Raw genomic sequence first — 27,982 nt, 5'->3', positions numbered from 1 at the left:
TCATTCTTTAGATGTATTGGGATCTGGTTCTTGTCCAGGAACCTCTGAGGAGGACTGCTTGGTAGTCTTCACACTGAAGAAATTGGTGAGTGTGGCAGTCTTCTTGACCGGTTTACTCTTCTCTTGGGACACCGGTGACAAGAGTTTGCCACTCTCATAAAGCTTGGCGATGCTAGCATCGAGTCGCTTTGGAGACACCTTTGGTTTGGTTGGGAGATTGTCTGCAAGCTTGACTTCAGCTGCTTTGGAGGACGGGGCGCATTCCATTCCCTGCATGTTGCGGGGCGTGGCAACCACCGGGGAGGTCTTACTGGTAGTCTTGGTGGTTACGGGATTGTTCATGCTGCGCGCGTTGATGTTGGCCATGATGCTGGAGGCAGCGGCCTGCTGAAGGAGACTGCTCATGTGGAAAGGACCTTGTGCCAGGGTCTGCTGCATCTGGATCGGCACTACCTGGAGAGGGGCGAGTCCTGCCTGCAGGATGGTACCTCCCGGTGAGAGGTAGCTGATGGGCTGGATGAATGGTGCCCCTGGGAGGTTGTTAGGATTGGGGTGCAGGTGCACAGCACTGGAGGCACTGGGAAAGGCACCTACCTTGTTGAAGGCAGAGTGCAAACTGCTCGATGGGATGGCAATGTGTGGATTCCCTGCAGCTGCAGGGTTGGACTGCCTGGATGCAGTCAACAAGCTGCCGACTGTATTGGGGTTGGGTTGCTTCATCGCAACAGTGGGTTTGTTGACAGTGGGCTTGCTTGTGGCTGCAACAGGGGTCACTGTGATGCTCCTTGGTGGCAGAGGGGATGCAGTACCATCCCTCACTCCCACACCGTTCACCCACTGCGTTGGCACTGGCAAGTCCACGAGCTTGTACTCCTCCAGAACGTGCTGGTGCACGTACCAGCAGATTCTATTGAATTCAGGTCGCTTTTCTCGCTTGGCGATGGAGTTGATCTTTAAATCCAGCTGCCTCTTGGAGATCAGGTGAGCCACATGCTCCAGGTTTTGGGGCGATGCTGGACCACCAGAGCTGGGGTCTGGACTTGGGGACTGGCCTACACTGGGAGACGTGGTACCAACAGGACTCCCTGCCGCTGGTGAGGAAGTCTGACCACTCACTGTTGAAGACGTGGACTCTGGTGCCGGAGTGGGTGTGGCTGATCCGGGTCGGTTGGCATGGTGCTGCTCCCTGCGCCAGTGGTCTCTGAATTCCCGGATCAGGGACTTGATTCCTGCCATGTTTCCATGTACCATGCGCAACAGGTCAGGCATTGCTATTAAGAAATAATATGGATAGATCCCATCAGAATTTTACAGTCTGCTCTTACCTTTCAAGGCAAGCCAAAGAGGATAGTGATTCGGAAAACTGCCAATCTCGATTTCAAAATAAAAGTCACACTGATGCACAGCAGAAACACTTTTCAAAAGCCATTTCTAATTTTCTGTTTTGTTGAAAAATGGTAAAACTGTACATATGTACATGCTAGAATAAAATTTCAGGAAAACTTATCTGTCATTTGAGAAACATTTTATTAATTTTGATAAAGGAAAACAGCAAATACATAGCATACTAGTTTGAAATGCTGCATTAATTCTTTCATCTGTGATAAAAAATGAAAGAGCTTGAAAGAGATAATACACTGCTCAGAGGAGATAGTGACTGCTACACTTGAACTCAAAGGCCCGAATTCACGAAGGTGGTACAAATGAAACCATGGTTTAAACCATGGACAAAAACCATGGTGCGCCAAGTGTCGTACGGAATATTTCTTTATGAAATTGGTCATTTCGTCGATAAAATGATCGTTTCTTTAATGAGATTATCATTTCGTGTACGAAATGTTCATTTAGTAACAAAATGTTTTCATTTCGTTACAAAATAATCATTTCATCGACGAAATGACTGATTACGTAACGAAATATTCCATGCGACACTTTGCGCTCCATAGTTTTTGTCCATGGTTTAAGCCATGATTTCATTTGTACCACCTTCGTGAATTCGGGCCATAGGCTCAAATCCATGAAGGTGGTACTATCTTTGTCCAAGGTTCAAACCATGGACAAAGACCCTAGTTTTGTATGGGGTGCCAAGTGTCGCAGGGCCTATTTTGCTACCAAATCAGTAATTTCATGGGTCATTTCGTTGATGTAATGACTGATTTCATAATGAAATAGACCATGCAACACTTGGCACCCCATACAAAACTACAATCTTTGTCCATGATTTAAACCATGGAAAAGATTGTACCACGTTTGTGAATTTGGGCCAAAGGGTGCGATTGAGTGCTCTCCCAAAGCATACTGCACATTATCATACCCATGCAAGAGGAATGCTCCTCAAGTGTACTGTACTGTACTGTGCCCTGCCAAAAGTGGACCTCTTCCAGAGACTCCAACTCTCTCGCTTTCAATGGGAGATCTCCCGCCGAAAGCCCATTTTTGCAGAATCTCCCATTCTCCCGCTTGAAGTGATTTCTTACTTAATTTCATTGTATGTTGAAAAACTAGATATATCGCTACGGCGACTGACATGCCTCCGCCATAATGCATGGTTCTCCTAATAGGTCGATAGTACAATGTCTTGACAATGTGTGATGACAGTTTCACACAATTGGCAAAATATTAAAATGACAGGTTTGCCACAAATGTGCTGAATGTTCACTTTCCTAGAACTAGGTTCAATTGGATGAATGATTAAAATGTCAGAGGGCAGGTATTTGGGGAACTGATGATTTTTACCTGACTTTTGACTCTTTTATAAGTTTATGCATTGAGTAATTTTCAAGGTATTGAGAAAAAGTCTAATTTCAGTATCAAATGGGAAAATAGCATTATCTAAACCTGGCCTTTGACCTTTGACCTCACAGTTCCAAAGAGAATCACTGTTAGGCTGAACATGCATAAATATGTAAGTTTCATGATGATACCTTGAGTTACTTTGAGATATGGAGGAAAAAGTGCAATTCAACACTTTCACTTGACCTTTTGACCTTTGACCTTTTGGCAAGAAACTTCCCACAGAATATATATCGGGTAATACATGCATACATCAAGTAAAAAAAAAAAAACAACCTTCAGGCATTGCATAAATATAAGGAAAGTAGTGATATTTTGAGGAGTTGACCTTGACCTGTGACCCCCTGACCTTTGAACCATGACCCCCAACTTCCCTAGATAATCACTGCCCATTGGAACAAGCATATATACTAAGTTCCATGAAGATACCTTGAACCATTTACGAGATATGGAGAAAAACATGAATTTTCAACCTTTTTTTTTCACAAAATAACCTGTGACCTTTGACCTTTGACCCCGTGACCCTAAAATCCAAACAAAGTATTATCCCCCCAGGATATACCCTCATACCAAGTTTGATGTAAAACCACCACACGGTTCTTGAGATATCAACAAAAACAAAACGGGACGGACGTACGTACGTACGGACGGACGACCCGAAAACATAATGCCTCCGGCCAACAATAATAAGCCTTAAATAGCGCAAAAGAGCATCTAGAACCCTAGACCGCAAGGGAATTTGCGCTCGTGATGCGCACATCAAGTTGGAGTCTCCCGTTTGCTAGAGGTTTCAGGCGGGAGAATCTCCAGATAAGAAGGTTGGAGTCTTTGCTCTTCACGACTTGCTCCATAAGTGCTCAGTACCGTACCATGCCACGGAGCGTTCAAATTTGTCCAGAAGCGTAACGCATTACAAGTTGATTTGAGGGGAATGCACGTAACGCGCACTACATCATAATACAAAGAGTTGATTCTCTTTGTCACGGACAAAGTCTTAAGTGCACCATGTGTATGACCCCATTGTTACATATCATTTGACCTCTCTGACTTGAGTCTGAAAATAACTCATAAGGCATGCTACCTCCACAGGTATGGTATGGTATGATTCGCTCTGCTTTAGAGTTCCCAAAATGGCCAAGATCAGAAAGAGTATGAATGGATGGATAAACACAGAGAAAGAGATAATAGAGCAGACATACATTGATAGAATAAATACTGCAGACAAAAATGTACCTTCGTCTGGGACAGGTTTGAGCTTGTTTCTGACCCCTCCCACTATTCTCTGGTAGTTGGACGAGCCGCAGACTTTCCCAATGCCAAGCTGCGAGTTTTCCTCGCACGCCTTGTCTCGTTTGATGGAGAAGCTGGTTGGTATGGGAACCGCATCGCCGAGGGGCACCGCCCGGTACGCCTCCAGCTTCTTGCGCTCGGCCTCGCGGGCCTTGCTGGTGGCAGCAACGTCGAGGAGGGTGATGATGATCGGTTTGAGGGCCTCGCAGCGTCGCTTCAGCTCGTTGTCCCATGCCCTGGCCTTGGCAGCTTGCCTCGCCTTCAACTTGTCGCTGTCCTCCTGCAAAAAAACATCATAGCAATTACAATGAATAACAGATTATAGATTACAATTCTTCTGGCACTTTGGTGCAGGGGAGAAAAGAGTGAAAGTATTCTCAAGGTTTGTACAATATCACCCGCCGAACCATTCGTGGTGGTACATCTCACAGTGACAGAATAAGTATTTCTCATTCCCAATATTTTTTTTAAATGAATGCAGAGTGTAAGAAACACTCAATCAAGAAGATGTGGTCGGTTCAATACATTTTCAGAAAAGAAATTTCCGTCATTGTTATTTTTGTTAAATCAATAGTTTCCATCTTTTTGAGGGAATATTGGACATGAGATGAATCTTAGTATTTTCCACAAAGCATTTCTTGTTTAACAAGAGAATGACTGAAATGAAAAGAATTTGCACCTGAAATGAAATAATTTTTAATGATTAAAAGTCCCAGAGACCGGCAGTTTTCTTTCAAAATATCAAAACTTCATTTTAACCAAACAATAAAACATGCAGAGATATAGATGATAAATTTTTGGAACTGAATTCTTACTTTGTTGCAATTGAAATGTTGATATAGCTGCATTTGTTATAATGTGAGTGCACTGTAGTAATGTATATGCCTTATATTTCGCGAGTCTTAATTTTCGCGAATTAGGAATTCCTGATGATTTCGCGAGTGGTTAAATTCGCCATCGTAGAGTCCTGCACTGAACGGTGAAGTGTACACGCGTACTGTCACATTCACATCGGGATCACAGTCAATATGTTCGCGTGTCTTTAATTTCGCAAATAGCACCGGACTTGTGAAATTCGCGAAAATAAAAACCTTGCGAAATATTCGGCGTATACAGTAATCTCAATGTGCTAACATTTCCTAATATTTGTATTCATCAGTACCGTTACTGAAAACGTACCTCATCGTCTCCTCCCTCTCCAGCAGACAGGTAACCATGGGGAACAAAGAAGCCATCTTCATCCTCATCATCATCTCCGCTTCCTTCTCCATCATCATCTTCGCCCTACACACAAATAGAACATTTACAACAGAATATATACATATTGTGTATCTTATTCTTTTATCATCCAGTAATACATACAAAGTTGGAAGTATATGTGTTATATTTTGATACTTGAATCATCTTATGTATCCAACTCTCGTAAAGGGGATCACCTGTCTCAAGCCTTTGGCTTTCTTTGTGAACTCCCCGACACATTTTACTCTGTATATATTTCCATTTTTATGATTATCAATAAAGTGAATTGAATTGAATTTAATTGAAATTGAATCTGTTGTCATGTGCAAGGTACAGTCAACTCCCGTTATAACGAAGTCCTTGGAACCAGCAGTTTTCTTTCGTTATATTGAAATTTCATTAAAGCCAAACAAAAATAAAAAAGATACATAGAATAGATGATGTTGCAGCCTAAATGTTTACTTCGTTGTAACCAGAATTTTCAGTATTTTAATTGTTTAATCATCTAAGATCTTATCAGTCCCTACAGACTTCTATGTATATGCCTTTTTCATGCACCTTGACCTAGAAAAGTATGGAAATATGAACAGAAATGACCTTGATTCTGATGCTAAACTCTCTTGATAATATTTCAGATTTGAAATATGTTACATGTACCAATTTGATCTGCACCCATTTTTGTTGCTGGCCTATATAGCTAACCCTCAGTGTGACATTTTGCGTGATGAAAATAAACTCTATTAGAAGTGAATGCATGTTTTAATCTATTCCATTTGCAATTAGTCACATAACACATCACAAGTACCAATATAGCAGTAGAAGGCTTTTGTTGAATGAGAATGTGCAGCGATGCAAAGATTATGCTTATGAGAGATGACAGTCCACAAAACTAAAAACCTTGTGTCTTGAAGAGCTACCCAAATTTTAAGAACAAATAAAAAAAAAAATTGTGGGTCTTCCCCTGAAGACTTAACTTACCTCAGAGTGCGACAAACTCTCTCCTGGCTCCTCCCATTCGTCATCGCTGTCGAACTCGTAGTCGAGCACGTCCTAGGTACAAAGAGTCAGCAAACAACAAAAGCTGCTATAGACCGATTCGGGTTCATTGAGGGCAGCAGACAATTTGTGGCACTGGGCGCAGCCATTAGCTCAAATTGCGGTGTCCCAGCCTACCCACCCTCCGGGCAACATGTTTATCACGCACTTGTAGCAGGAGTACGCGCACTCGTTACAAAGGTTCGCGCATTAAGCAAGCGTTCGTGCACTCAGTACGAGACGCCTATTGGCTAAAGCAACCATGCATCAGTTTTTCATTCCGTGCGTGTGCTAATGTAGGGAGGGGGTGGGGGAGTGGGGGTCGGCGGAGACACCGCAGTAATGGCACTGCCCATGCCGATAATACACAAAGCGCGTCACAGAATCAGTCAATAGACCAGTTTCTGAATAAAAGACCCAACATACCAATCACAGTCTTCATTTCAATATCTTCAAGAGCTTTAGCAGAGTTTAGAACGGATCCTTGGTAGGATGAAACAGCTGACGATGATAGTTGCTTTTAACAAGTGAAAAGGCAAAGGAAAAAAAAAACAAAGGAAGCTTTGTGTTTCGAAACAAAGCTTGCTAATGTTTTCAAGCCAACTATCTTCAGGACCCGACTGCTACTTTCACAAGAGTCTGAGTAATGAGAATTGAGAAACTTTTGGTAGAGTGCTTAAAAGTAAACATAGATGTAGTATCCATATGCCTAGGGAAACTGTCAATTTTTGTTCTAAAATTGACAAGTATGCATGAGAAATGAGTAAAATCCTAGTAAGGCTGTGATAATACAATTTCAGTTTGGTAGCTATTTGATGAAAATGAGAAATATGTAATTTCAGAGAATACCTAATAGTGGTTGCTATGCACTGTTTTATAATTGACTACATATCGGGCCATATCAGTATCCAAAATTTCAAGCAAGAGTGAGTAGCATGCAGCTTGTTGAAAAATAGTACTGCTAGGGCACATTGGATCATGACACAGTGTTTTACCGACTCACTTTGATTGGGAAGGGTGCTTCAGGAATAAAAGTTGAGTACTGCAACCAAAATTACGTTATACTTTTGATCTCAAAATATTTCAACACAACTCATTACTTTGGCAAATATGTGTCAGCCAGACAAGTCTCAGTATGCAGAAAATGTTTAATGAAACATTGATATTCTAGGGATTGGAAAAGCTTTTGCTTCTACTAATATGAATTTTTTTATTCACAATGTAGAAGATGTAAAATGTACTTTAAAACCAGGTTTGTTTCCTGAAATAAAGAATCGACTGCTACCTCATCTTTCTTGAATGGGTTGCGTCCTGTAATAGCTGAGGTCTCTTTCTGCCAGGTGCCGTAGTAAGCTGGGCGATAATTCTCATGGAACTTCAGAAGTTTCATCTTGAGATGATCAGGCTTCTTGATCTTGGGTTTCTTCTTGGATGGCTCTTCTGATGGTTGGACATCAACCTCCATGCTGTAAAAAACAAACAATTGTGATCATTCAGCAACTGTGGTGCTGGTAAACATTATACTATGTCAAACTGAAGCTACTGAAACACTGCAATGTTGGTTTTGAGATATTTGCTGAAGTACCTCAGCTTGTTCTCAAAGTGAAAGACCATAATTTCAAAAGTCTCAAACATTTAAAATAATTGTAAACAGCACAGTGATTTATTGATTTACATTGTAAGCAGAGGAAATGAATAACAAAAGCTTCAGCAAGCAATAATAACTTTGGAAAAAGTTACTACAGTTGCCAAAATATTGACCAAATACATGATTTTATTGATATTTTATTATGCAAGCCAATGGGAGAGTTGCAAGCCGATGACATCATCGCCTCTTCCAGTTTGTATATATTTGTTGAAAACATGTAAACTGTAAATATCTTTTTCTTATTCTATGGCCATATTATGCAAAACTTCTATCATTTTGTTCACATGATTAACATTAGTCTACTTACTAATATGTCTTTCATTTTGATCATATGATTTGCATATATCTCCTTATAAAAACCTTTTTAAAATATTTGTTCATATGATTTAGGTCTCTTGTTATAGTCAACTTGGACATGGTGTGGAACTGCCATTTAAACAAGGAAGTTTCCTAACGTTTCTTCTGTGAGCTGCTGTGGCCAGGGTGTGCGTTGAGCTCTGCCACGCTTGTAGTCTTTAGACTTCAGTTGCTCCAGATAGAGAGGACTGTCAGCCTGTAGTAAAAAAAAAACAGAAAAAAAAGTGACAAAAATATGCCCAGTGCTCTCACACGACACACACAAAAAAAAAAACGAATGAAAAGTAACAAAAACATACAATAGGCTAGTATAACAGGTCTTGCTTTTTCGTACATGGCTAAAATTTTCTCCCTCGATTTCACAGAAAGATAGAAAAGTAGTTTGACCCACGTTTTAAATTAGGAATATGTTTCACTTTCCATTATGCACCTATAAAATATATTTCAGTATCATGTGTCACAAGTCAGCTTAACATACAGAGAGGATGAAAACGGAACTAGGGGATAATTCAAGTCTTCCTTCTCTTGTTCTCATTGAAGGCATAAACTCTTTCTGTTTGACACAGGATGGTATACTAAGTCATGAAATAAACACTGTAGAAGTTGTTGTGATTTGTAAAGTGAGATCTACGAATGGCATTATGTACTTCAAATGCTCTGACAAGAAATTCATGCAGACACTGTGAACTGCACATGATAATATTTCACATGGATTGCAAACTTCCAATGTTTTTGCTGATTGTTTACTCATTTGAATGATGCAATACTATAATTATATTTATGAGAATGACTCCCACAACATTTTGAATGATGCATAATTGTAATTATCTATAATAGGAGAAAATATCCCATTCTAAGATTCAAAGTCCTTTTTTTTTCTTCATGAAATGCAAAGTCCACTACCTGTGAGGTCAAAGCGTCCTCCAGTGGTGTAAAGTCTATCTGTTTACTGTCCACCCGTAGGCATGGTGCCAGTACCATGTCCTCCTTGACCTCGAATGGAGCAAAGCGGCCAGTGACCTCGGTTTTCTTGACCGGAGCCGGGGCCTGGACCTTGAAGAAGCTCTTGAACATCAGCGACTGTTTCTCTTTCTTCAGCAGCTGGAGAGATATGAGAGTAGTCATTGGAAAACCCAATGGGAAAAGCAGAATCAAGGCAGATCTGTGTTTTAGAGATGAGGCTGACATGTCAAATGAATGCAAAGAATACAATACCAGTGATAGCTCCTGCACTCTTTGGAATGAAAGCAGTAGAACTAAAACATAAAGACATGAGCCTTAGCAATGCTATATTGTCATAATAATGGGGCAAAACAAAACAAGACAAACAAACAAGAACGGGAAGAAAAGATTCTTTTTTTACCATCATTCTGTTTTTGCATTTTCACACCAAAGCGAATTAACGTCTAAGCAGTCTTTAACCCTAAAAAGGCCGGGAGGGGGGTTGAATCAACCCCCCCTCGATATTTTTTGCGACATTTTTTTTTCATGAGAGATACCACAATGCATAATTATATATCACAAATAATGCCATGTAAACAATCCTACTGACTCCAAGGAAGGACAACATTTGGGGAATCTTTTGCCAGCATGTTTACAATGATACATCGCTGGATGCAATCAATGTAACATAGAAAGATGGCTCCTGCATGCACCCAGTTGCAGCCACTGCCAATGCATCAGTGACAACATTGCTAGCCTATACCTCATGTATGCGAGTGGCATGGGGGCTGATGTTGTACTCTTATTATTGATACACTGGGTCTGATAATTCAGGGGCAATAAGCATGAGTGTAAGCCTATCATATAAATGCACAAACAGATGAAAGTCACACACAGAATTTATACACTTGGTACTTGATAATTCTGAATATGCCACTCATTATTTCTTGGTTTTCTCTTCACAGAAAACACAGTCATGTGGTATGTGCTTTTATACATCAAAAACAGATAAATGAAAAAAAGTCCTCCTTAGCCTAGCATTCCCTTTACGAACACCTTCTGAGGTAGTTACAGATGTCATAAGTCAATTACAATTCCACATGTAGCAAAACATTTCACTATATTGTGGTCACGCCAAAGTGTTGTATTTGAAAGATCTCTATATTTAACTTCATTTTGCCCGGTCTAAAATGGTTATAAGACATTAAACTAGAAGACTGTTCTTGACATCTTACCACAGCTGCTTCCTTCTGTTTTTTCTCCTCTTCAATCTTCAGCTTTTCTTCCTGTTTCTTCCTCTTCTCTTCCTGCTTTGCTCTGGAAAACAATTTAAATATGTGTGAACATAAAGTTTAGTCATTCTTGGCTCACTTTATCTGTCATTTTCTGTGATATTCTCCCAAGAACAATTGTTTTTGTGTGTGTTTGTGTGTGTGCGTGTCTGTGTTAAGCTCCTGCCCCAATAAGGCTTACAAGTTTGCAAGCATTCTCATATTCATCATAGTTTCTACAGACTCCAAAGCTAAACAAATCACAAATTACACCTTGAAAACTCTCTGAATGCACTTATCATATCCTTTGTAATATTACAATTGCCACACAATCAGATGACCTTGTCTTGTTTCATTTGGATTTATCATATCTTGCAACTATGAAAATGTGGTCGTCATTATCTATCTTATTATCAAAGTCGCTTGCCCCAAAGGAATGGCTTATATCTAAATGGAATTCCATCAAAACACATAATCCACACAATGTATCCATTCAGAATAGTCCACATCAAGTTATGCAGATTAGAATGGCAAAAGGTCAGTTTGTGTGCGGTGTGGGTCAGTGCAAATGTGGCCTGCTTCAATTCAGTTTGACCGAAATAACTGGTCAAGACTTACTCCACTTCCTGCTCTCTCTTCAACCTCTCCGCCTCCTTGGCCTTCTTCTTCTCCAGCCGCTCCTGCTCTTCCAGCTCCTTCTTGCGCTCCTTCTCCTCCATCTTCTTCCGCTTCTCATCCGCCTTCTGCTGCCGCAGCGCCTCCCTCTCCAGCTCCTTGTGGCTCCGCTGCTCCAGCCGCTGCCTCTTCTTCGTCTCGCGCTCCTCCTCCAGCTTGCGCTTCTTCTCCTCCCTCTGCCGTGCCTTCGTGGAGGCAAACAAGAACAAAATTCAAATTCATGAAATTCTTCCGTTGAGATGTTTTCATTGCAACTGATTGACAAATTGCCCTACATCGACATAAATAAGCACTGAATTGATCAGTGTTTCAGTAGTAGCCCTGATAAAAAATCATGGGCGTACATACTCGAGCAGGATTCGAACCTACAACCTCCTGATCACCGGACAGGCGTCATCTCCACTAGACCACCGAGCTTTCGCCTTACAGCAAGTGTTGGTTCTAATCCTTATAGCATGCAGCGAGTACTGCGTAATTATTCAAATTCATGAAATTCCTTCCGTCGAGATGTTTTCATTGCAACTGATTGACAAATTGCCCTACAAATTACTGTCCATTTATGTCGATGTAGGGCAATTTGTCAATCAGCTGCAAAGAACAAAATTGCATGTTCATCACACTGACAATATTCGTATCTGTGTAAGCATCTTTTTTTTTTCCATTTCAGAATTCTTAGACTAAGTTTCAAGAAAATCTACTCCCTTCTGCAGTCGCACACAATGCAAGAGAATATTTGCCAGCTTTATTCATGATAAATGGAGCAACTGACATGAACTGGCACTGAAATGACGGCCTAAAAATAATGAGCAGCTGCTAATAAAAAAATGATTTTATTCATTCAGGAAATTGTGGGAATTTTAGAAAAACATCCCCTTCTAGCACCTCTGATGGAAAAGGGGCTTTAGAACATCTTTCAATGTTGATAAAATATTTCTCTGCAAACTGCAAAATTGCGATCTACCTCTTGGTATCCTGCCAGTGCTAAGTGAAAATATAATATATAGTAACAGTTGTAACTGCTAAAATATAATTTTTCATCTTTCAAATACCTTTTCTTCTCTTTTCCTCTGAGCCTCTCTCTCCCGGTCAAGTGCCTTGGTTGTCTTCTGATTCAAGGAAAATAAAAGAAAACAAGAGATATGTTGACTCATGCTTCTATGACAACCGACAATGAAGCACATAGACTGTAATACAGAACACATAAATAATGTAACTTAGAAACGATAAATTCTGTGTCAGTAAAGGGAACAGTCAACTATGCGTAAATTGATCTTGACAGGACTAAGGAAAGCATTGACTTTAGGCAATATTCAACTTCTGCGTATACAGAAGAATGACACACATTAGGCAATGAATGTAGATTGGGACTTTTTATTTTACCAGCTTAGACTCCGATTTATTTGATGTATGCACCATTAACTTATGCGAAGTTGACTGTATGTATACTTATAAACAGAGTTTGGGTAAGGATATCTACCACAATGTTTAAATCATTCCAATCTTTTTTTTTTACTTTACAATTACATAGAACCTTCTCTTCAAGATTCAGATTCAGTTTAACAACTTTGTACTCCTAAACAAAGCCACAACAAATCTGGAAATGGGCCAAGTGACACGATGACATTTACAATAGAAAGCGTAACAAAATTTGTATATGATTCTAAAATAATGAAAGGTAATTTGTAGGTTTTTGGAGGGATGAAATTATCTATCACAAGTACGTAAAGGAGTAAATACAATATGATGGCTTTCCGTTTAAAAGAGATAAAAATGTATATACCAACCTTCTTGCCTGGCTTCAAAAGACTGCTGCTATTCTGTGTACCCTGAGTATCAACAGTTGAAGTGGTCTTGGCCTCCTTTACTTGTACTTTGTCATCTGCTGACTGCTTTGTTGGGCTGAGAGTTTGCTTCTCAGCAGTGGGCTTTTCACCATCACCTGTATTGCTGTCATCATCATCTTCCTCCTCCTCCTCGTCATCCTCATCAGAGCTCTCCTCATCTTCGGAAGAAGAAGTCTGTCCCAGAGAGATGGCAGAAGACATGCTGGTGTTGATGGAAACATCACCCTCCTCTTCAGCAGAGGCCGTTTCCTCCCTCGTCTCCCCTTCCAGAGAAATTGGCTGGGCATCATCTCTGTCTACGGAACCCGAGGATGCGGAAACGACAGGCTCTTCACCAACCTCCTCCATCTCATCATCAGCGTCGCACGTGAGATCGACGATGTCGGAGGTGGACACCTGCGGCTGCTGCGTGGTTTGCAGGAATCCATCCAGTGACGCCGTCTTGGGGGTCTTCTTGGCAGACGCGGAAGAGTCGCAGTCTTGCTTGCATGCCACGGTTGAATCACACACCTTCTCCGATACTTTCATATCCTCAGAGCTGGAGCTAACAGCCGTCTCCAGGTTGGCTGCAACAGCTTCATATTGCTTGGAGGTTTTGGGGGCATTCTCTGCAGAAAAACTGATACGTTTCCCTTTGCCGGGAGCCTGCTTCTTGGAATGCGGCGTGTCACCTTTCTTGAGCGGAGTTGTTTTCTTTTCTAACTGTTTGGGCTTGCTGACGCTGCGACTTGGGGTATCAGAATTCTTACCCTTCTTCACGAGTTGATGGGATGGACTTGAAGGCAGGGTGACTTGTTTGGGAGATGTTAATGGCTTGAATGGGAGTCTACCTATAATGGGAAACAGTAAAACAAACAAAAGAAAATGCTTTAATTACACATCAAACAGATATTATCAAACTGAATAATCTTACGAGCCAAACATTAATTTAGTTAGGAAAAAAAAAATTGCTTAATTTCCAATGTACGGGGATCGTCTTTCATCTTTACCACATGGTTATGCGGCAAGTGGCATAGAATGCCTAGAATATCTAACGTTAATCAGACTACTGTAAAAGTGGTTTCTTTCGTGGTGGTTTTATTTTCGCGCTTTTTGCGCTTTGAGGTTGAACCGCGAATTTAACATCACGCGAAAATGTTTTGAACTCGTCGCTTGTTACAACGTTATTATTACCGACCACGAATTTAAACACACGCGAAAAAGTCGGCACCGATGGAAACCGCGAAAGTTTCTGTACGCGAAAGAAACCACTTTTACAGTATGTGTATGGATCTCTAAGGTATGTTCCTCCAACTTCTATACAAATAGAGTTCATCTGAGGAAAAGCGTGAAAGCCTCTACTATTAAAAACTGACCATGCAAATTGCCAAGCATAATACTCACATTAAGAAATCATTTACTTGTTTCTCATTGATCACATTTTTAGCAATGGACCAAGTCTGTGAAGTACCACAAATCTTGCGTATAGCTTGCCAAAAAAAAAAAAATGGAAAAGATAAAAGTAAGAAAACAAACCACAAAAACATGTTGACCAAGCATGAAAAGAACTTGACCGAAAGATCGGTCTGTATCTGTCCGTCGGGGACTGTTCTGCGGATCCCCTCCGTATACAGACCGAAGTCAATGATTGCGGCTCCTGTGTGGAGCAGTCGCGCACAGATCAAACGTTACGACAAACCAAATTTCAGACAGCTTTTTTACATTCAAACAAGTTTGACATGACATGACACATTATGCAGCAATATTTGGGATAAATTTCTCAATTGTGCAATCGAAATACTCACATAAACTCGGTTATAACGCAGACATTTTATCGATATCGCAACATCGCCGTTCGCAAGCTGTAAGTCGCCATTTTGAATCTGTAAGCCAATCACATGCGAGGTACGTGTTTTAGTAGAACAAACACATAGAAACTACCTCGCATGTGATTGGCTAATAGATTCATAGTGTATGTTTCTGCAGTTTGAACGTGACGACGCGACAGGCTGTGTTTTACGTTGAAAATTCTACTAAAATTTTGGATTATTCATTAATCTGGTGAGTTTAATGTATTCTTAAAAAGCTAATTTCACGATACAAGCTTAAATTTGCCGACCTAGGGCCGTGAATTAGACGCAATCGAGAAGGGTGAGGTACCTCACCCAATTTTCCATAGAGACAGTGGTTAAGAACATCCACACAGCAATGGGTACTGCAACCTTCCGTCTGTCTACGGAGGACAGCGTTAATGGCAAAATATAAAAAGAGTCCTCCGGACAGACGGATCTTTCTGTCTAGAAAAGAACATACCTTGCTTCAGTCTTTTGGCTGGAGGACTGACAATATCATTCTCCTTTGCAGGTTCCATTGTGCATGCACCTGTGTTAAGTAAATTTAGTGAGAGGGAAAAACAAATGGTTGGTCACACATACGATTAAGAAATCTATTGTATTACTATTAGCACGATTAGAAAGATAATGGGACATGCTTTGCTCATTTGGTCGTGATGAAACAAAACAGAACAAAAACAGAATACAAGGTATTCCGGAACTGCCAACCTCATCTGGAGACAAAAACTTGTCTTACCGCAGGCAATGTACCGTACTATAAACTTACACTAGCTACCCCACCTGTGTGAACTCTTCATCTTGCATGAACTGTGGACGGTGTGGTTTGTGAACAAGTCTGGCCCCACTGCCCCCAGTTGGCCCCACATTGTCCCTCACACCTGCCTCACACACATGACACATATTACATGGTCTCAACTCCCTCACAGATGCTGTGTGATTACTTAATTTAATGTCAAAACGACGGCACTAAATTCCAGCACCTACAATATGGTCATCGACCAGCTAGGGCACTAATTCCATGCAGCTAAACAAAGCCCGAGCCAAGCATATAATATCAATGAGAAATAGTGCTCTGTTGTGTGACGTTATCTAGTGTTCTAAAGTCTTACATCTAACAGTAACACGGTATTAGAGTCTATGGGAGGTGACGCATGGTAACAAAATGTTGCTACTCACCAGATTTTAGAGACCTCTTCTTCGTATCCATGATTTCTTCAATTGCACATTCACCTATCATCATGACGAATCCCTTAATTCTTCACAAGTGATTAACGGCACCTTTTAGCAGCGCTAACACAGAAGTCGGATCATATGCAACGAAGCGCTGGTTTAAAAAATCCGTATAACCATATGATCCTGTGCATGCACAATGCGATGCATAGGGATACAGGTACAGATACAGCATACACAACACAGCAGCACGTCCCCGGCCGGAGCTTCGCGGACAGAGGAAATCCTTATGTTTTCCCTCGTCCTGCGCGAAGATCCCGCGGCAGGGCGGCCAGCAGCAGCTTGAAGTTGGCGCGAATGGTGACAGTATGATCAACATTTACTGCAGCTTCTGATTGGATAAGAGTGGACTATTTTTCTGTGTTTAGCTAATCAGCTATTGCGTAAAATAGAATCTAACGAAATATACCAAAGCAATTACGATTGGACAAATGAAGAATGGTCATTTCTTTTTGACCAATTGAAAAGGGTTTTATGGAATATAAGATTTCCGATAACACACTATACATCTATCGATAATCACGGACTATCGTCTTCTATCGAGAAGAAATTTTGTCGACACAGCCACAGCTCGCTCGCTCATCACATTACACACACAGCATACACACGTACACGTACATAGAGCGCCAGCATCACACAGGCAGTGCAGTGCAGCCACACGGAACTAGAAACAGCAGTGCATGAATGCACAGTGCGAAGTGCAGTCACTACCCGGTACCCCTATGCCATAGCAATATCGCCGGTGTTGGATCGTATGAACTCTTTGTATGTAGTCCCACCTATGCTGAAGTGAATTAGTAAACATTGGTAACGAGGTCTACGCCCGATTCTTTGGACTGTACTACGTCATTTTTCTGTTTCCATAGAGAGCTGCCAGTATGTCGTTTGCCGGATTTAAAAAACAGCTTAACAAAGCAAATCAGGTAAGTATTTAGATTGAACATTTTAAATTCCTAGATCCTGAATCATGGAATTAACAGGTAAATTTAGTGTCGCATGTCGTCAGTTTACTCTCCATGTCATTGACATTGTGTGATTGTCAGTTTCCATGACGTACACGACATAGTCTAACGTTAGAGATCTAGCTTATAATATCTAAATTAGAATGGACATGATGGAGTAGAACACTACTCACTAGATTACTACTAAGTTTAGAACGGCCTACTACTGCTAGATCTACTAGGTTTCTTCTTCTTCTTCTTCTTCTTCTTCTTCTTCTTTTTCTTCTTCTTCTTCTTCTTATTATTATTATTATTATTGTTATTATTATTATTATTATTATTATTATTATTATTATTATTATTATTATTATTATTAATCTTACTTGGAGTAGGATAGTAGATACACATTCATTACCACTTAATACCAGGTACCAGGGATGATTACCTGGATCCTTGGTTCTCAGAGTCAAAGGTTGATAGCCCGGCCCTCTGCTGCTGCGGTGCTGGCTCTATTCCTGTGCGTGGGAAGGGCTCTCTGCTGTAGAGTCTTATAGTATACGAATAATTTATGAGTTGTGAGTGCATATAGGGCACGAATATCGCACGAGGCGTGAGATAAGCCACTGGTCTATTCAACAAGGCACGTAGCGCCGTGTTGAATAGACCAGTGGCGAATCTCGCGCCGAGTGCGGTATTACGTGCCCCAATCAGTCCAGGAAACCCGCTCATGAGGACCGCTCCCGCGTACGAGGACTGCCCCGCCTCATGAGGACCGCCCCCATGCCTCATGAGGACCGCCCCCACGCCTCATGAGGCCCGGGGGGGGGGGGGGGGGGGGGGGGGGGGAACGCCTGATGAGGCCCCCTATTCACTTCTATTCATCTCACATCTGACGTATACTGTAAACGTGGAAATTTTCGCGGTACATTAATTTTCGCGGATTTCGCGCTACGTTCGCTAGCGCGAATTCAAAAACGCGCGAATATATCTTCGCAATTTTCCATGCACATTTTGAACGGCCTGAATTGTGTGTGCTTCGTCGATGATACTGCTACGTAGTACAGACATGTTTACGCATATAGCAGTATCATCGCACGCACCGCACGCACCGAGCCTAGCCCAGGCCGATTGGTGTGCTACATCCCCGCGACTACAGTACCTAGTACTACAGTACATGTATCGAGCAAAATCAAAGAGGTTTTAGTTGAGCGCTTGTACTCGCACTTGCGCCGCTCGCTACGTCGCTTATCGTACGCTGGCATCGCTGGATGAAAACAGCGACTGTGTATTAACCCGCTGTGGAGCGCGAATTTAAGAACCCGCGAATATGTTTTCGAGCTGCTCAGCGCGAAAAATTAATCGCGCGAAAATATTGACGTTTACAGTAGATTGTCGCAACTTTGCACGGTGATTTTTTGTTACATACACATGTCCACTATCCATGATGAAAAGAAGAAAAAATCCTAGCGGCCTAGCGGCCTGATCCGACTAGTCGGATCAGGCCGCTAGGTGTGGCAGTCTTGCATTGTGCGAACACGCTTGTTACTTGTTACTTGTTGAAATAATCCCAAAACTGCAGCTCCGTTGAAGCTATACCGGGATGAACAATCCCTGCCGTGTGTCAACAAGGGTGCAGAGGTGCCATAATCATAACCCACATATTTACAATAAAAGTGGTTGAACCCGTGCAAGTAAAAATAAGGTTGGCTCCTTACAGGACACTGGAACCAGAAGAAGGCTGCATTATGATGATATGTTGGAGTGCAGCCTCTCTGAATTCTGTTGGGTTGGTGAGTTGAACAGCTGCGCCTGGCAAACTGTTCCACAGTCTTGTTGCTCTTGGAAATAGTGAAAACTTGTAGGGGTCGATGGTTGCTGTGGGTACTGTGTACTTGAGTTGGTGGTCATGTCTTCCAATATATTCAAGTTGCAGGTGTGATGACTTGTGGGTGTGGGATGCAAACCAGTTGATAATGAATTTTATGGAATAGGACACACTGTGCTAGAAGTCGACGGTTATGAAGGGTGTGCCAGCCTAGGGCAGAAACTAGGGCTGAGGAAGATGTTGTTCTTCTATAGTCCCCATGCACGAAACGGGCCGCTGCTTTCTGGACTAGTTCAAGTGCATTTATGGCTGTAACAGTGTGTGGATTCCATGCTTCAGCTGCGTATTCCAGTTGTGGGCGGATTAACGCAGCATAAGCTCTGGTCTTGACCTCCATAGAACATGGTGACAGTGTTCGCTGGATAAGACCGAGAGTTCGGCTTGCTTTGTGTCTGGTATTCTGACAGTGCGTATTCCATCTCAGATCTGGTGTAACCGTAACTCCTAGGTATTTGTACTCAGTGGGCCTTGGTATTACATCGTTGTGTAGACTGTAGTTAAAGATGCTTGGGGAACGTTTGCGAGTGATCGACAGAACACCGCATTTCTTTACATTGAAGCTCATTTGCCAGACAGATGACCAGGTAGACAGCTGGGTGAGATCATGCTGCAAGATTTGGTGATCTAACCCTGTTGCAATGTCTCTGTATACAACACAGTCATCTGCAAATAGACGGATTTTGGACTGGACTTGATCAGTGATATCATTTATGAAGATGAGAAAGAGGGTGGGACCAATAACAGAGCCTTGCGGCACTCCAGATGACACATTCCTCCAGGAAGACTGAGTTCCATCGACAACCACGGCCTGCTGTCTGTCTGCGAGAAAAGACATGATCCAGTTGAGCGTGTCTCCAGAGATACCATAGAACTGGAGCTTGATCTGAAGGCGTTGATGTGGCACCCTGTCAAAGGCCTTCTGGAAGTCAAGGAATACAGCATCAACTTGGCTCCGATGTTGGAGAGCTGAGGACCAGTCATCCACTGCCAGTGACAGTTGCGTAGTTGTTGAGAGACCCTGTCTGAAGCCATGTTGAGCATCAGTGAGGATCCTGTTTGAAGCCAGGTGTTTGGAGACATGACTAAGGATGATGTGCTCCATAACCTTGCAGGAGATGCAGGTTAGTGATATGGGCCGGTAATTTGACAGCTCACTTTTGTTCCCGGACTTGTGTATTGGAGAGATACATTGTAAGTGCTGTTTTCCATTGTGAAGGGATCTGTCCAGTGTTGTAACTTTGTTGGAACAGGAATGAGAGTGCAGGAGCTATCTCACTAGCTATCAGTTTGAGGAGCTTGGGTGGTAATTCATCCGGACCACTAGCTTTGGTTGGGTTCAACTGCTGCAGCTGTTTTTTGATGGGCGCTCTGTATCGGTTGATTAAAACTCGATTTTTGAAAAAAAAAAACAGATAGGATTTTTTCTTCTTTTCATCATGGATAGTGGACATGTGTGTGTAACAAAAAATCACCGTGCAAAGTTGCGACAATTTATACGTCAGATGTGAGATGAATAAGAAGTGAATAGGGGGCCTCATGAGGCATTCCCCCCCCCCCCCCCCCGGGCCTCATGAGGCGTGGGGGCGGTCCTCATGAGGCGTGGGGGCGGTCCTCACGAGGCGGGGCAGTCCTCGTACGCGGGAGCGGTCCTCATGAGCGGGTTTCCCGGACTGGAATGCACGAACAAAATCATAAATTATTCGTTTTATACAACACCTTGTCCACAATCACAGTACTAAATTAGTGACCGCCAACTCAGGAAGGCCCAAAAATAAATGTTACAATTAGGCCGAGAATTGTAAACCACCCTTTGTTCTGCTTTCAAACACTCGTCATGATTCGACCACACAGTCACAGGAATCACAAACTCCGCAGGGTCTATACCCATTCTACGCTAACGTTAGATCGAGTTAGGCCTGACTAATAGGCCGATCTGAGATGTCGGTAGATCTAGTAGTAGGTCTAGACTTTGTCTATTTCCGAAATGATTTTGTATAAAAACACAGAAAAATAATCAAATTACGGTTTCTCAACTCGAAATGAGGTCTTGATTTTGGGATCACTGTGGTCCATGTAGCAGATCAGAGTCAAAAGTAAAAACACAGCAGTAGGTATTAAAGGCCGCAATACATGCAACTCGCTAGGTAAAGTAGCTGCGCGTACACGTTAACGTTGCAGTACTCCGCTGCGCCTGTTCCTGTGAGACTTACCGGCAGCGCAGCGCAGCCGGCCAGCACGTACAATGTAGTTTGCTGGCGCTTTTTTGTGAGCCACAGAACTCTGTGAGCGGCCATGCATTAGTAGCCCCCCCGCGAAGCCTTGCTATAGTACCTTCGAGCCGTGCAATAGGCCCATGCCAGGGCCTATTGTATGGCTGTCACTCTCAATGAGTTTGATCGGTATTTTCTATTGAATGTCATGTGACATGTTCTTGGCCAATCACAATTCGACATCATTCTGAGGTGTTGTATAATCTAGACTTTTTACTAAGCTTAAATTGTAGGATGATACTGTCTGATGATGACATCCCTATGCAGGCCAGGGCAGGGGCCAAGATGTTGGTGGTAGTGCGGAGAGAGAAGTGAGAATAGTTGCTTTGCTTGCTGCAGCTGCTGTTTTGAAAGAATCCTTGTTTGAAATGTTGGTGACTAGACTAGTGTCAGAGTAGTGTAGAAGTGACTGCTGACAGTGATGGCAGTGTTTTCCACTCTGCTGGAGTCTAACGTTAGTGTGATAGCCCTTGCCATGGTATGAATTAGTCAATTTACTTGTACAAAGTTGTAGCAGTTTTTGTTGTCTTTGTGGCGATTGTTGGGATGACACTTGTGGAAGGCGACCTCCGGAGAACCCTTCTGACCGGAGGCAGGGCTTTTTGTACTTGTCTTGGATATTACAATACAATGGATATAGGCGACCGCGACCCACAAACCACGCGCCTCACGTAATGTGGCAGCTGATGCATCCTACGTACATTCCTAGTCCTACCCTGCTTGGGTGTTGCAGTATTTCCCAGCTCACGTTTCATATTGGTGATGCTAGTGCTATGCTACTACTAAGACCCCGTTTACAGTACAAGGCTCGGCCGCGGCTCAGCAGGCCGTGCCCAGCCCCGCTTCAGTGTAAACGCGCAAAAGGCCAAATGCGAGGCCAAAATTGGCCTCGCATTTGGCCTCGCTCTGGAGGTGGTCTCGGCCGTTTGTTTGTATTTTGCATATTTTGCAAAATGCGAGGCCAAAATTGGCCTCGCATTTGGCCTCGCTCTGGAGGTGGTCTCGGCTGAGCCCGGCCTTTTCTTGGTGTAAACGCAAACTGGGCCAAATGCGCTGCCAATTGCGCGGCCAATTTTAGTCTGGCTTCCGAACCCTCTGCCTGTATCTTTCGCTATTCAGGATATTAACCCCCTCAACGTCGAAAACTGGTATAGTTTAAGGTGGTTTTGTCCTGCAAAGGATTCTTTCCTTCCGCAAAGGCCTTTGCCCGAACGGCAACTTCGTCGCCACGGAATTCATTTGACAAAGGGTCTGAAAACCAGACAATACCAAATTGCATTTGTTTACAAGCAGAGCGCCACTACGACAAAATATGGAAGGGTTTGAATCAAAAGCGCGGCCGAGCCCGGCAGTGTAAACGGGCAAAATTGCGGGGCCCGGCCTCGCAATTGAGGCTGGGCTCGGCCGCGGCTCGGCCCAGCCCCGCACTGTAAACGGGGTCCTAGTGACCAGTAGGGCCTACTGTGGGTAGCAGAATCGCCGCTCTGTACTTTTGAACAGCCACTATGACATGTTCCAGTCTGACTCTCAGTCTGTCTCAAAATCTGAGTGTGAGTGTTGGGGTCCCAAACTGTTGAGCAGTGGACCTACAACTGTACATACGCCATGCGTGCATAGTTGAGTGATAATTCATACCAGAGTCTTTTACGTACAATGTAGGTCATGTCCTTGGTTTTTTGGTGCAGTCGTGTAAATTTTGCCTCAGGAATCCTACGGTCCTGTTGGCTTGTGTATAAGTTCTGTCTACATGCTTATTCCATGACAAATCTGATTAGACAGTGATAATATGTCCACACAGACTAAACACACCCAAATATTAATTATGTGTGATAGATTCGACTAAGTGCTTTTTGTCTGTGCCAGTGTGTTGGCATTTAGTGAATGCTGATATTTGATTTTTTTTTTTTTGTCGTTGTTTTTGTTTGTTTGTATTTTGCATGTGTGATAGTGCTCTCTTCTCATAGGGAAACTTGTCAAATGCCTTTTGGAAGTCTAAGTCGACCTGCTTCCAGTGGTCTACTTCCTCTGCTGTGGTCCTGTACTCTATAGTAGAGATCAATTGTATTTCATGTGAATGCTTTTCCTGAATCCATGTTGGTGTTTGTTCAGTATCTTGCTTGTGTCCAGATGATGCATTATGTTAGTGTTTATGAAACAATGATGTGTTCCATTATTTTGCTGCAAAAAGCAGTAAGACTGACTGATCAGTAAATAGATGGATCAGCTTTATCCTCTTTCTTGAAGATTGGTGTTAAAATGTAGATTCTATTATAAAAATTTGTAACTTATAGAGTCTAGTGGCAGTACAATATTTGGGTTTGCGTTACTGCTGAATGTGAGCACCATGTGATATAGATCTAGAAGTTGTAGAACAGTCTCTGTAAATTACGCAGCACTGTTCCTAACTAAATGTTTATGTTATAGACCGATTCTGTGACGCGCTATGTGTATTTTTGGCATGGGCAGCGCCATTACGTGGTGTCTCAGTCGACCCCCCCTCCCTTCTCCCCCACCCCCTTCCGCACGCGGAATGAAAAACTAATGCATGGTTGTTTTAGCCAATAGGCGTCTCGTAATGAGTGCACGAACGCTTGCTTAGTGCGCGAACCTTTGTTACAAGTGTGTGATAAACATGTTGCCCGGGGGTGGGGGAGAGGGTCAGCTAAGACACCTCAAAATGAGCTCATGGCTGCGCCCAGTGCCACAAATTGTCTGCTGCCCTCAACGAACCCGAATTGGTCTATAGGGTACAGACAGTGTACCTTGGCCCAAGATCTATATCTATAATACACTGTTCAGAGACAGGGCCGTTAACCCTCAAGTTTTAAAAAAAATTTGACTCGGTGTGAGTAAAATTCAAATTTAGACCATAAACTTACAGTACAACATTTAGATCTACTTTGTGCATGGATTTTGAATTAGAAATTAGAATTTAGGATCTAAATCAAATTTGATTTTAATTAACTTGGTAGTCAGACCTAAAAATGGTCTAAGGCCTACTAGCAAAACGGTGTTGTTGTAATGTAAGACCTTATTTCAAAATTTACTTGCGTTTAATTTAGGACCAATTATTGTACAGTGTACATTGTACATAGATCTACATGTAAGCCTACATGTACATTGAATATTGCAACTTCACTCATTCGAAATGTGTATTGAAGTTACTGTGGTAGCAGTGATGCCACTGGTCAAAGTAAATCTTATCATAGACATAGTAAAAACTGAAACTGAAATATCTCTACTAGAATGTTTGGGGAGATACAATTGTACATGTACCCTCCTATATTTCCTGCAAAAAAAGTCCACAGAGGTAATGTATAGCCCATAGGAAGTTTTCTCAAATTAGCCCAGCGAAACAAACTAATTCGATATCCTACAAAAGTGTATACTTTTACAGTGGTTGCCTATACTTGAAATGTGAGTTAAAAAGTGTCAATTTTCTGTGCACCAATTGTTTTGTTTTTTTTTTTGGGGGGGGGGGGGGGGAGGGGGGGGGGTTATTTTTGTGGGGTCTTTTTTTTTTTTGAACATTATTTACACATATATGCAGAGTTTTGCTACAATTCACTCTCAGGGTATATGTACCCATAGATTCTCCCTAAAATTTCATTTGTGATCATGGTTTGTTTCTCATGGAAGCTGAAAATGGGGTTACAACGTGTACATACAGTATACTTTGCATACATTGTATTCTTGATCTTGATTTCCAGTACGAAGGTTTACATGTGTTATGCATTATTATAATGTCTGTGATGCAAGAGTCATTTGATAATGGCCAAATTACTTTCCCAACTCCTTGCTGTGTTTTTAATGCTTTACGTCATGTGATGTACAATGCACACATAGATGTGTAGTTGTAGATTTTAACTCTTGATATTCCCCATATACACAATGGCTTTATTACTTTTGCTGAAATCTTGTCTTTTTTTATAGCCAAATTTTGATGAGATTAACATAATGAAATTATTCCTGCAAACTTGTGTAATGTCAACTCTGTGACTCATCTTTGTGGTAAACATAGAGGTTATACAATATAGTAGCTTTAATATAATAAAGAGCACCTTTTCCACTGAATACAAAGCGCTAGTAGATGTCATCCTTGGTCGCCATAGGAGATAAAATATAGTATGGTATACAAATTACCAGGCAGTGACAGTACAAGTCCAGTGCATACAATTTTGTATTATAGGGATATCAAAATAGGTACCATGGTACAGGTCTTTAAATTTTTCTACCATACAATGTACAAATGTACATCCATTGTTCATTCTAGGATCCTGAACCATTACTTCACATACAGCCACACATGCTGCTTAAAATGGCACAGCACTTTCCTTGAATTTGATCTATGAAAAGAAATTAAATGTGATCCTTCATATTTGAAATTGTACATTGCAGAATATTTTCAAACTTTCATTTTTACTCACAGCTTGTTTTATAAATATTGCACAAATTGCTGTGATTTTCTGTTACTCAGTACTGTACTTGAAACAGGTATTATGTTATGTAGAGATAACAACTACACTTTTTTTTCTTTTTCTTTTTTGAGGGGGCATCCTATAGTACTCAGGGCCTTCAAAATATCTTCCATGATTCTTCAGCTGAAAACATCATTCACTGGAGATACAAAGTACAATACAGGTGACACTCAGAGAGGTTTGAAAGTCATTACTGGTGATGTAAATATTTTCTATGCCTCTCTTTGGTCCCTCCATCATTCCATCCCATCCATCTTGACCTGTTATCTGTTCACATTTCATATTCTCCACCTGGCCTGTGTCTATCAAAAAGATGACCTTTGCCAGAGGAGCTACGCGTACTGTACATGCCTGCGTTTCCAGGGCATATATCCATGCCCACAGCATACCCATAAATTGCTAGAGCCAAATTCATTGTAATTCCCGAATTTTGATCAACATCTGTTTTTTTCCCCCTGAAAAAAAAAAAACCCACAAAAAACATTTTAGGTAGAAAATTTTGATACCTGTAGACTTTGGATTTTCATCAATTCTATTAAAATCTTAAATCATATTACATTGTACATTGTATTAGATGTAAGAACTTTCTCATGTTGATATCCATAAGGCAGATTATACATTACTGTGTGATGCCACATATTTAGCGAGTCTACTTTTTGCGGATCAGGACTCCCGACAATTTTGCTCGTGGTTAGATTCGCGATTGTGGACTACAGCACTGAATTGAGAAAAGTATGCGTACATGTCACATCGTTTCAGAATCAGAGTTAATATTTTCACATGTTTTCAAATTCGCAAATAGCACCCGACTCAGGAAATTTGTGAAAATAAAATCCTCCCAAAATATTTGGCATACAGTATTAAATAAGTCTAGCAGTATTCCTTACAGTGTAGATTTCTAATCTTTAATCTTGACCCCTGACCTTTAGCCTGTAACACTGTCTTGACAGCAAGTCATTTTCACCTGTGGTTACCTCTTGATATGGTCATAAAACATTCAAACATTTTTCCTGCAGAAGAAGAGACCTCAAACGAGAGAATATTATCAACATACCAAGTGTTGTCAAAGTCATACCAGTGCAGTTATGTTGTACCTGTATGGGTGGATGCAACAAGAACAACAGCAATGATTATAGATGATGCAAGCTTCTGTAGCACCAGAAAGTGGTGTACTAGTTACAAAATGTGTGGTCATCATTCACCCTTATGTAAATATTGCAGATAAAAGATTTTTCACTGACATTATGATAAAGTGTTTTGTAGACAGAGTAAAGATTGATGATTCAGCAGTCTCTTTCATTTGTCTGACATGTTCATAATTAATTGTTACTACCCATATACAGAGAGTGAGAAATGAACTGCATACAAGTTTGTTCTTTATCACTCATGCTCTGCATTTTGTTGTTACGGTAACACTACAGTAGTGTACTGGTAGTTTGCTGGGGTTTCACTTTCAGGCTGTTCATTCAAAGAGGATTAGTGGGACTAATAATGGGAAGTTAAGAAGAAACTAGATGAAAACTAGACTAAAAGTTCTTGAAGTGATGGGAAGACGCATATGAAGCAAGCCATTTCCTTATTTCCTTGTTTTTCTCCGCATTTTCATGTTCATAATTTCCTAAACTGTTTTTTTTTTTTTGTTTTGTTTTTTTGTTTTTTTTTTTTTGTTGCTTGTCTACGTTTGATATCTTCATACAGCATTAGTTTATAAAAAGCATTGCTGGTATTCAAGTGTCTATCTGTGTAATAGCTATGTGAATGGCTGCCTTGAAGTGCATGTAGTGAGGTGACAGAATTTACATCTACTCGTAAACTTCCAAGCCACACTTTCCACAAATCATTATATTTGAAAGTATTTTAAAGTACATATCTGCTGCATCCTGTGAGTCATTCAGTTTGTAGAAGGAGCCAAGAAAGTGTGGCTAGCCAATCAGCTGCTGCGGAGCAGCTTAGAGAAGGGGTTTCCTCTAATTTGGTCTTTCCCCCTCTGCTACGGGATGGCTGATGTTGTACACAACCACAGCCATTACAGAAATGAAGGTCATGCATATGATATGCACTCTGCATTATGGACATGTTTGATTGACTCTACTAGGACCTGTGCAAGTTTGTAGCACCAAGATTTCTTGGATCTTGCAGAGACCAGCTTCGTAGGAAAGTTAATGTGGAAACGAACCCCCAAAACAATATTTTTTGACATCTATAGTCTCTGCACGGGATACTTATCTAGACACAGACATGAAAAAGCAATT

At 41.6% G+C, this 27,982-nt stretch overlaps 2 protein-coding genes across 2 annotated transcripts in view; one reads left to right on the top strand and one right to left on the bottom strand.

The window, feature by feature from the left end:
• On the bottom strand, positions 1 to 16,238 carry LOC139737691 (uncharacterized). The gene is made up of 13 exons (XM_071648370.1): positions 16,103 to 16,238; positions 15,387 to 15,455; positions 13,035 to 13,924; positions 12,300 to 12,356; positions 11,194 to 11,435; positions 10,540 to 10,621; positions 9,266 to 9,463; positions 8,461 to 8,558; positions 7,643 to 7,823; positions 6,301 to 6,372; positions 5,263 to 5,367; positions 4,027 to 4,363; positions 1 to 1,271 (listed from the first exon to the last, which is right to left on the bottom strand). Exons 1-13 carry the CDS (start codon positions 16,164 to 16,166, stop codon positions 1 to 3), a joined length of 3,666 nt encoding a protein of 1,221 aa, XP_071504471.1. The 5' UTR covers positions 16,167 to 16,238.
• Positions 16,239 to 16,787: 549 nt separating this feature from the next.
• Positions 16,788 to 27,982, top strand: part of LOC139737685 (endophilin-A2-like) — a 60,282-nt gene continuing 49,087 nt past the window's right edge. Inside the window, exon 1 of the mRNA XM_071648364.1 lies at positions 16,788 to 17,079. Within this exon, the coding sequence (XP_071504465.1) occupies positions 17,035 to 17,079 (45 nt within the window). The 5' untranslated portion in view covers positions 16,788 to 17,034. The remainder of the gene's footprint in view (positions 17,080 to 27,982) is intronic.

Source organism: Diadema antillarum, unplaced genomic scaffold (genome assembly GCF_040938485.1).
Source record: "Diadema antillarum isolate AM-2024a unplaced genomic scaffold, OU_Dant_1.0 seq00000699_RagTag, whole genome shotgun sequence".
Lineage (NCBI taxonomy): Eukaryota > Metazoa > Echinodermata > Echinoidea > Diadematoida > Diadematidae > Diadema > Diadema antillarum.
Note: the sequence above shows the minus strand (reverse complement) of the source record. Positions and strands in the feature narration are given on the sequence as shown.